Here is a 10,935-nt window from a genome sequence, read left to right on the forward strand (position 1 = left end):
GAGCCGAGATTGCACCACTGCACTCTAATCTGAGCAACAGAACGAGACCCTGACTCAAAAATAAAAAATAAAAATAAAAATAAAAAATAAAGGAAAGGAATGATATTGTCTGACTTACACTTGGAGAAAATCTCACCAGCTGAATGAGATGCAGAGGGCAAGAAAGGCTCAGTGAAAAACAATTTGCTGAGCCCAGGTTTTAGCAGCAAACATGGTAAGAGAGGGTTGCTTGGGATTGACTTTTTGAGGTAGAACTGTGACAGGACTTGCTGAGAAAAATTAAGTGTGGGATGTTAAAAAAGAAATATTAACAAAATGGACAGCTGGATTTTTGGCCTGAGCAACTGGGTGGCAACTGGTCCCTTACTGCACTGGGGAAGCTCAGGAGAGGAACAAGAGCTCTAGTTGGGACATGGTAAGTTTGGGGTGACACTGAAACATCTAAGGGGAAGTACTCAGTTGTGTCGATAAGGAAAGGCCAGGGACAAAGAAATATGTTTACAAGTCATAGAAGTCAAAGGAAGTGTTTCAGGAAGGGGAAGGAACCAAATGTGTTAAAGACTGCTAAGAGATTAAGATGAGGACTGAAAATTAACCACTGGATTTGGCAACATGGAAGTTGTCGGTTATCTTGATAAGAGAAAATTCTGGAGTGGTAGGGACAATTGGAGAAAATGGGAGACAAAAAGTGGAGACAGCAAGTGTCAACTAGAGGACATCAGGGATTTAGGCAAAGGCCCAGGTTATCTCAGGTAACACCTCTGTTCTACCCCTAATGTCACCGCCCTCCATCATCATTTCTATGCTGAAAATATTCAGAAGGCTGAACTCTCTGTGTAAGTGCCTCACTCAGCACATCTGCAATGACGTGGCAGATCCAGGATTGATGGAAACCCAGCTCTCCCTCCTGTGAGCCCCTGGATAAGCAGACAGGCAGTGTCCTCACTGGAACACTTTCTAAAAAGCAAACCAAGCATGGAGATCAATGACTTCACTGGCATAGCCTCTAGAATTCTCCAGGAGCATCTACATTTAACAGGAAGCTGAGATTTCACTCACAGGAGTTAGTTCCCAGGATGAGACTCTAGACAGGAGGGACAGAGACCCTCAAACCTCATGTCATCTGTAACCAAAGAAACCCTTCACGAGTGGGGAGGCGACAGTTATCCCAGAGGAAAAAAAAGTGTCAGGAGGTTGGCCAGGGGCAATGAGCTTAAGGAGAGGAGAAGAACACAGCAGGCACTGGGGATCCAGACAGAATTATCTGGCCCATGACACTCTCTCAGCTCAGGGTTACCCAGGGAAACCCCAAGAGTCAGGGGTTCCCAAATCTCCAGCAGAGTGGAGGCACAACGCCAGGTGGAGAATGACATGGGCACCACAGAGGCTGAGGCTTCCAGGGAGGAGAGAGGGCAACAGCAGAGCCTCGCCTGTGCCCAACAGCCCCCCTCCCTGGCAGGATGATCATTTCACCTCCTCGGGTAAGTGCCCCACACAGTGCCAGGAAGCCTTGGGCCTTTCCCTGATGTATCTAGACCCTGCCAAAAACAGGAAGAGAAGAACAGTGAGCAGATCAGGGCCCATTCAGGGCCTTAGGACCTCTTGCTGTGTGTTGGGAGTCAGTATCTGTCCCTGGGCGTGGGAGAAAAAAGTCCAGAGAGGGTTCCCAGATCTCTACTATTGCATTTGCAGAGGTGTGATTCAGGTGTCATTAAGCTGGCTGGACAGGGAGAAGGGCTGGGAAGGAGACAGAGAATGTTGGACAATTTCTGCCAGATAAAATTGTACATAACAGAACAAGGCAAGTGTGTATATACACAGACTGTGCAAGCCTTTGATGTGTGTCATGAGTAGTTATGCTGTGGAGGATGTGTAGCATGTTGTAAGTGTGGTGATCATGTGATAGGCATGTCTGTGGTGTGTCTAATAGGATGGGGTGTGTGGGCTGAAGTGATGGAGTGAGGCAGTGGATAGTGTGCACAGGCTTGTGGGTTTGCATGCAGTGTGTAAACCAGCCGGGCATCACAGCCTCCACACTGTCTGTGGTCAGCACCTCTCAGGCTCCTGCTAATGGGTCCCATCCCAGAGCCCACAGACAACTCCCTGCATCTTTGCTGCCCCACACCCTCCCCAACACACACACACATACACACACACACACACACACACACCATGTGCAGCTCCCATTAATACTTTAGACAAAACAAAAAATCTGAAAGAACAAAAGCCAGTTTATTGCCTGGCTGTGCTCCCCCAGACCTCTCTGACCCAATAAAGGTTGCCCTTCCCCCATTTCCCCCGTTTCCTGCATCCCCCATTAGGCTCCAGAATCCCAACTCCCTTGCCCCTGAGATGTCAAAGCTACCCCTCAAGATCTGCTTTCTGCTCCATTCAGCCTTTAATGGCCTCACCTCCTGCATCCAGGGGTCATGGGGTGACCAGTCCTGTAGCCAGCCAGCCACACCCTGCCGGTCATCCTCTGTCCATCTAGCCGGTTAACTACAGGTTATCTCTTCCCCAGTCCACGTGCCCGTTCGCTGATCAATTTGCCCGTCTGCCTATCTCTCTAAGGCTTATTGGAGGCATAGGGATGGTTTTACGGTTTTAAAAAGAGCCACGGGAGGGGGAAATGGAGAGTTGCTTAATGGGTATAGAATTTCATTTTGCAAGATGAAAAAGTTCTAGAGCTCTGTTGAATATACTTCACAATACTGACACATACACTTAAAATGGTTAAGACAGTAAATTTTATGTTATATGTTTTCACCACAATTAAAAGTAGTGTTTTTTAAAAAGAACTTCGTCCCCTCTCTGTGACCCGGCGGGCAGTTACTCTCTGTCTTTCTCAACGATCCTCTGTGGGAGGCTTTGAAAAGGATAGTGGTGACTCCAGGGCCCATGTCTCCCTGAAGATTGTCCCAACCGTGTCAGGATGTGTGGGAAGAGGAACAGGGAAATTCACAGAGTCAGAGTGGAAACAGGGAAGGAAGAGCAGACAGTCAGGGAGAAACTTGCCTCTCCACCCTCACGGATGACATCTTGAGGCAAAATCTAATTAGAAGTCTGAGAGTGAAGAAATGCTCACAGTGTGGAAAAGGTGAGGTGAGTATGGAGGGAGGGAGAGGGCTGGATGAGGACAGGGAGGGTCAAGGAGTCCAGAAGGGGGCAGGGTGAGAGAGGGCTGAGGGAAAAAAAAAAAAAAAAAAAAAAAAAAACCCTATTGGCACAATGTACACTATTTGGGTGACTGGTCCACTAAAATGCCAGACTTCATCACTATACACTTCATCCTTGTAACCAAAAACCACTTGTACCCCTAAAGCTACTGAAGTTTTTTAAGGATCCCAGTTTTACTAAGAGATGGAAGGTTGGTATTGCCACTCATGTGTCCAACTACAGGAATCCCAAACAATTATAACACAGCTAGACCCATAAAAATGTCCACATGCTTAGCCAATAATATTACTCCTAATTTACCCTAAGGGAAAAAGCTAACAGAGGCAAACTGCGACACACACAAAAATATTGTTTGCATCATTATCTACCATAGCAAAAAAAGATGGGACAGCGTAAAGTGCACGAGGATGAGAAGTGTCTGTTAAATGTTAGTGGAGAAATTCAATGGACTACTACAAGAACTTTCTTAGAAAGATTGTTCAGAATACTATGTGGTCTCATGGCAAAATGCTTACAGCAAACATTAAAAAAGGAAAAGAAGACAAAATGGTATATACACTATGACTACACGCATAGCAAGTGGGTTTGCAGTGGGACAAAGACTTGAGGGTGATTACAAGAACAAAAATAATTTAAGGTGATGGAATAATGGTGGATTTATTCCAAATGTTTCCTAAATATTTTTAATTGAAAAACAACAACATTTTTAAAATTTGAAAACGTCAGGATCTATTTCGTGTTTTCTTGGTGATGTGGACATCTGAAAAGTTGGTGGTTTTTTTCCTTTTTAATCAGCCAGCCCAAAATGTCATGAAGATTTATTGACGAAAGTAGAGAGGACTAATGAACTAAGATACTCCTTCTGTCCAAACTGACTACATGCAAGTTCATCTCTCAAAAGTGTAGGGTGAGGCTATTGGCCTCACTAGAGATACAGTAAGTATGTGGTTGATATCTCAGGCTCGAAATTACAATCCTGGTTCTACTGTTCACTGACTTTGTGATCTTACATAGGTCATTTAAACTCTCAGAGCTCTGGTTCTTTATCTGCAATGACAAAATAACAATTGTCACTAATGTTGTTATAAAGGTCAACTGATATACTGTATAATCCCCAGCACACAGCACTCTCTAAACATAAGCTAGAATAAATGGTTTAAGGCCACAAAAATATATATGTATATATATATATATGTGGCGAGAGAGCAGAGTGAGGGTGGGATGAGAGTTAAGTGCAATGGGTAGAACTTTGAGGCTCTGTTTCCTAAATATGAAGATGGTTAGACTAACCTCATGTGTGGGTCAATGTGAGTGATCAAAGCTCCATGAATCTTGGGACCAGGACTTCTGAAAGTCCAGTCCAGTTTCCTATCTTTGTCTAACTAGCTGCCTAAATGTAGGCAAATCACTTAATTGTTCTATTTATCAGTTCCTCTGTCTTTATAACTGAGATTCGTTCACTTGCCTAATAAATGTTTAGCGAACACTCGATATGGCCCAAGTACTCAGCTTGTTCTTCTGGTGATTAACCTCTAAGGCAGTTGATAACTTGGTGGTTAAGACCACAGGCTCTGGGGTTAGGCAGACCTGGATTTGAACCCAAACTCTGTCACTTACAAAATGTGTGACATTGAGAAAGTTACTTACACTGTCTGGGCTTCCCTCTCCTTATCTGTAAGATGGAGAAAATGAAGGTTTCTATGTTGTAGTGTAATTAGGAAGATCCAATGATTTAATGAATGTTTAGACCTTCGCATGGTGCCTGGCAGGAACCAAGCACCTGGGAAACACTAGCAGCTGCTAAAATAGGCTACTGCCTCCCCACCTCCCCACCGTGTCCTGCAGGATCTCACAGTGGAGTCATAAGTGCTGGGACCAAAGGACAAGCAACATCTCATGAAAGCAGAGATAAAAGTGCCTTCCTCAAATACTCAAGAACTCTCTGGTGCAAGAGGAGTTAAACATTGTATGAAACACTAAGCATTTAGCCAAGACCAATACAGTAAAGCCTTTTCCTACAGGCAGAAGAGGCCATAGCTAGAAAGGGCTACCTCAATAGGTGGTGAGTTCCCATCACTGCAGATGTTCAAACAGAGGCTGCATGGCACCCTTCTAAAATGTTGAAGATAAGATCCGAGTACTGTCATATGGAAATATATGTTCCTAAATGTCACTTTTAATCTCGAAATGCCATGGATAATTATTTCTGAGCCTGAGGATCACAGAAAGCTGCAACCGAGATAGCGGAACTTGAGTGAAGGCTTGGAGTAGGATGGGATTTTAATACAAAGAATAGAAATATTCTCTGCAAGGAGACACTATGGCAATGCCTGGAGGCCTGAGAGAACAAGGTGTGCTGGGACAGGGCAGCTAGTGTAGCTGAACACAGGGGCCCAGATAAGAGGAGAACAGAGAAATCAGGGAAGGTGTCAGAATCCCAAAGATACAATTGGGCAGTATTATCACAAATAGTCATATCACTGTGTGACACTCTAAATCCACAGCTCACTATGGTGAACATTAGACACCAGTTCGGGACAGTCCCTGGTGCTACCCAGTTTCTTTTGGGCCTCAGCATCCCTCTAGAGAGTACAAAGGGGCGGCCGGGCGCGGTGGCTCAAGCCTGTAATCCCAGCACTTTGGGAGGCCGAGGCGGGTGGATCATGAGGTCAGGAGATCGAGACCATCCTGGCTAACACAGTGAAACCCCGTCTCTACTAAAAAAAATACAAAAAACTAGCCGGGCGAGGGCACCTGTAGTCCCAGCTACTCGGAGGCTGAGGCGGGAGAATGGCGTGAACCCGGGAGGCGGAGCTTGCAGTGAGCCGAGATCGCGCCACCGCACTCCAGCCTGGGCGACACAGCGAGACTCCGTCAAAAAAAAAAAAAAAAAAAGAGAGTACAAAGGCGCCTAGATCATAGCAGCTGCTCCGCCCCTCACTCTGGAGAGAGATCCAAAGATCAGAGCTAGAGTCTCTGCATATGGGAGTCAGGCCCCAGGCACAGGACAAGAGCACAGGAAACAGTGAGAAAGGCATCGAATCCAGTCAAGAGACCTGGATTCAAGTTCCAGGCCTGCCACTTTCTAGATATTATCTCAGCCACATTATTTAATCTCTCTGAGACCCATGGCTCATTCAGAGAGAAGATATTAATTCTCTCACTTGATTTTGAGAGGAACTGTGTGAAAAGTGCTTTAACAAATTACAGAAATGTTGATTGTTATTTCTAAATAACTTCTCTTCTTGGCTGTGCCTCAGCTTCCGGCCTGGAGTGATGGCTGGGGAAAACCATACTACACTGCCTGAATTCCTCCTTCTGGGATTCTCTGACCTCAAGGCCCTGCAGGGCCCCCTGTTCTGGGTGGTGCTTCTGGTCTACCTGGTCACCTTGCTGGGTAACTCCCTGATCATCCTCCTCACGCAAGTCAGCCCTGCCCTGCACTCCCCCATGTACTTCTTCCTGCGCCAGCTCTCAGTGGTGGAGTTTTTCTACACCACCAACATCGTGCCCAGGACCCTGGCCAATCTGGCCTCCCCACATCCCCAGGCCATCTCTTTCCAGGGCTGTGCAGCCCAGATGTACGTCTTCATTGTCCTGGGCATCTCCGAGTGCTGCCTGCTCACGGCCATGGCCTATGACCGATATGTTGCCATCTGCCAGCCTCTGCACTACTCCACCCTCTTGAGCCCATGGGCCTGCATGGCCATGGTGGGCACCTCCTGGCTCACAGGCATCATCACGGCCACCACCCATGCCTCCCTCATCTTCTGTCTACCTTTTCCCAGCCACCCAATCATCCCACACTTTCTCTGTGACATCCTGCCAGTACTGAGGCTGGCAAGTGCTGGGAAGCACAGGAGCGAGATCTCTGTGATGACAGCCACTGTAGTCTTCATTATGATCCCCTTCTCTCTGATTGTCACCTCTTACATCCGCATCCTGGGAGCCATCCTAGCGATGGCCTCCACCCAGAGCCGCCACAAGGTCTTCTCCACCTGCTCCTCCCATCTGCTCGTGGTCTCTCTCTTCTTTGGAACAGCCAGCATCACCTACATCCGGCCGCAGGCAGGCTCCTCTGTTACCACAGACCGCGTCCTCAGTCTCTTCTACACGGTCGTCACACCCATGCTCAACCCCATCATCTACACCCTTCGGAACAAGGACGTCAGGAGGGCCCTGCAACACCTGGTGAAGAGGCAGAGCCCCTTGCCCTGAAGGGACTTGGAGGATGTCTGCTCACTCACTCGCTGCTCATCCTCCCAGCCTTCAGGGGCTGGATTTAAACCCCACTCTCACAGAAATCATGCAACACTTCAAAAGAAAAGGCTTCTTGGAAGGAAGTGCTGAAATTAAAGCAGAGATAAATCTATATATTGCCTCTTATTCCAGAGTCCACACTCACTATCAGAGCATGGGTTATTAGGCCGAGGTAGAATGGAAGTGATTGCTGCCTTAGGGAAAGAACATTTATTTAGCATCTTCTAGATTGTTTTGGATCCCTGAGCACAGTGATTGCCATGGCTGCACCGGTAGCCAGAGGTCCGTGTCAGTCATGAAAGCAGGTGTCTGTGAACTTGACTTCCAACTAAGTGACCCACCCAAAGCCTGTGTAGGAGTTTACCAAGCCCCTTTGTTACATTTTCTTCCACCTGTGTCTGAGCCTTCCTCTACTCAGTGGAACATCTATTCTGCCCTTGGCCTTCAGGAAGAGGGGCATCTGAGGGTTCCAGTCATAAGGCTCTCTCCTTCCCAAGATACCAGCACAAAAGGCAAGACGGTCAGATGGTGTCAAAAAGGACCAAGTTAGACATCAGGAAAAGCTATCTCCAAGGACAGCCTATACATGTCTCCCAGAAACACACTGGGGTGTCCTGCTCCGGATTCTTTTAGGAAAGAGCTGGTCAGGAATTCCAGAAGACCCACCAGCTTGAAAGGCAGGATCCAGAGCTGGAGCTAACCAGGGAGCCAGAAGCAGGACATGGTGGAAGCAAAGCACTCCCATCCCTCTATGCTGAGGTGCCACCGGCTGCCCACCTCCCTCGGGCCAGGGACAGAGGTTTCCCCTGCTTTTTTACCTGGAGTCCCCCATGGCTAAAGAGCAGCAGAAGGCCGAGGCAAAAGGACAGGCTGTTCCAGGTCCCCTCTATCCCCTCACCTCTCACACACCGTTACCACCTTTGTGTCCTCTAGCCAAGAAATGCCAGAAGCTCTGGCTCTCAGTGAGGAGAGATCTCAACATTTCATCAGTAACATGAGCTGTTCAGGAAATGATGGGAACCCAGTCTTCCCTCTTACCACCCCTGTGGTCTTCAAGGAGTCCTTATCCCCCACAGAGACTCTGCTCTTGTGCTAAGGAGTATTCAACCACAGGAATCGGTGTGTTCTTCTGTAGCCCAGCCTCTGCACCCACTTCTTGCTTTCTCTTTTTTTTTTTTTTTGACAAAGTTTTGCTCTTGTCGCCCAGGCTGCAGTGCAATGACGCAGTCTCGGCTCACTGCAGCCTCCACCACCTCCCAGCTTCAAGCAGTTCTCCTGCCTCAGCCTCCCAAGTAGCTGGGATTACAGGCACACCCGGCTAATTCTGTATTTTTAGTAGAGACGGGGTTTCACCACGTTGGCCAGGTTGGTCTCGAACTCCTGACCTCAGATGATCCCCTCAAAATAAGTCTCATGAAGTTGATCTCATTCCTAGAAGTAGAGAGTAGAAGGGTGGTTACCAGAGCCTGGAGAAGGAAGTGGGGAAAGAGACATAGGGAGAGATTAGTCAGTGGATACAAAGGTACATTTAGAAGGAATAAGTTCTAGTGTTCTATGGCACCATAGGGTGACTTATGTCACCTACTGTACTGTAGATTTCAAAATAGCTAGAATAGAGAATTTTGAATGTTTTCAACACATAGAATTGATAAAGGCATAAGATAATTATAAATTTAGAAAGGAGGATTTTTTTTTTTTTCCTAAGACAGGGTTTCACTTTGTCACCCAGGCTGGAATGCTGTGGTATGATCTCAGCTCACTGCAACCTCAACCTCCCTGGTTCAAATGATCCTCCAGCCTCAGCTTCCCAAGTAGCTGGGACTACAGGCACATGCCACCACACCAGCTAATTTTTTGTTTTGTTTTTGTTTTTGTTTTTGTTTTTTTGTAGAAACGGGGTTTCACCATGTTGCCCAGGCTAGTTTCGAACTCCTGAGTTCCAGTGATCTACCCACCTCCGCCTCCCAAAGTGCTAGGATTATAGGCGTGAGCCACCACCCTTGGAAAGAGGCTTTATTTCTTAAAAAACTGTTGCAGCATGTAAGGTGGCCATTCTAACAGGCTGGGAAGCATAGGCTCCAGTCAAAGCCCAAAAGGTAGGCACTTCAAGGGAGAGGCAGGTGGAACAGGGATTTATGTGCTAAGCAGGTTGGCCAAGTGTACACATTCAGTAGGTTACGGGAGGACCTAGGAATATTCCTGAAAGTGGTCCTAACGTGTATGTGCTAAATAAACATGTATGTAGCATATGACCCATGTTCACCTTGGGGTGCAAACTTAACATTTAAATGCATTACAATTTAGGGGCCAATCAAAGCTGTAGCTATGGCTTGTGGAACAGGGGAGTCAGTCAGTAAGTGTCTGGTGGTGGAGGAGCTACAACTGTTTTACTACTGCTTATCTCAAGGCCAGAGTTGTTTAGCTGTTAAAGAAAAAGGAAAACCTTATAGCAGTTAGAACGTAGTTTATTCTTTAAGTATAGGAATATGTGACTTAACCTTTGCCTGGCGTGGCCTTAAGTCCTGTTCACAATTTGGTATCTTATTGCCACAAAGAGTCTATTATGTCAATCTCATGATCTCTATTTTAACATTAATGCTGGTCAATTGTTGTGTCTAAACCATAGAAGAGAGGAGGTATAATAAAGCGTGTCTGACCTTCCATTCCATCACGGCCGAGGACTCAGTTTTTGAGGTTTCTCAGTGGGTGGGGGACTTAGGATTTCATCTTTAGTTTACAATATGCTAAATATCTTGATTTACTTATTATACAAATGTATATATGTATTGAAACATCACACTGTACCCCATAAATATGTACAATTATTATATGTCAATTAAAATAATAGGCCAGGTGCAGTGGCTCATGCCTGTAATTCTAGCACTTTGGAAGGCCGAGGCAGAAGAATTGCTTAAGACTAAGAGTTTGAAATCAGCCTGGCCAACATAGCGAGACCCTGTCTCTATTTAGGTTTTCTTAATTAAAATAATAAAACAAAATAAGTGTCACACTCCCTGCATTCACCACTATCTCCCAGTTACAGACAGAGGATCCATACAAATTACAGGTCACTCCAAGCAGGGGCTCACCGTTTGAAGGGAAAAGAGTACATGTGGTCAAAGGCAGGCCAGCCTGAAAGAAAAACCAAAGAAGGCAAAACTGCTCTCTACAGTACCATGAGTAACTAAGGTCATTCCCCCAGCTATGAAGAAGCAAGTCAGGGGCCAGAGACGGCAGCAGGAAGTGTTTCTACCCTTGTTTCCCTCTGGGAGCAGAATAAAAAATCCTTTCACCTTGTGGAAAGCCTAAGGTCAGGGTAATTACTAGTGCTCCCATCTCCACTGAGAACAGACCATAAGGATGTTGTGGGTCACTTGAGAACTTGGGGGCTCATCCTCAGTGACAAGATCAGGTTTGAGTTTTAAAAGATCATTCTAGCTGTGGTATGGAGAATAGGTAATAGAGACACCAAAAACAGACACAGAGACCACAAACCAG

The 10,935-nt window shown here is 46.4% G+C and overlaps 1 protein-coding gene across 1 annotated transcript; it reads left to right on the forward strand.

Moving 5' to 3' along the window:
• The first annotated feature begins 6,427 nt into the window (after positions 1-6,427).
• Positions 6,428-7,413, forward strand: LOC105532005 (olfactory receptor 10P1). The gene has a single exon (XM_011970064.1). It carries the CDS (start codon positions 6,454-6,456, stop codon positions 7,393-7,395), a length of 942 nt encoding a protein of 313 aa, XP_011825454.1. The 5' UTR covers positions 6,428-6,453; the 3' UTR covers positions 7,396-7,413.
• The last annotated feature ends 3,522 nt before the right edge of the window (positions 7,414-10,935 follow it).

This window comes from Mandrillus leucophaeus, unplaced genomic scaffold (assembly GCF_000951045.1).
Source record: "Mandrillus leucophaeus isolate KB7577 unplaced genomic scaffold, Mleu.le_1.0 Scaffold927, whole genome shotgun sequence".
Taxonomy (NCBI): Eukaryota; Metazoa; Chordata; class Mammalia; order Primates; family Cercopithecidae; genus Mandrillus; species Mandrillus leucophaeus.

Bases quoted from the DNA above. Each gene is read 5' to 3' on its own strand.
- LOC105532005 (XM_011970064.1), top strand. From the start codon at position 6,454: ATGGCTGGGGAAAACCATACTACACTGCCTGAATTCCTCCTTCTGGGA.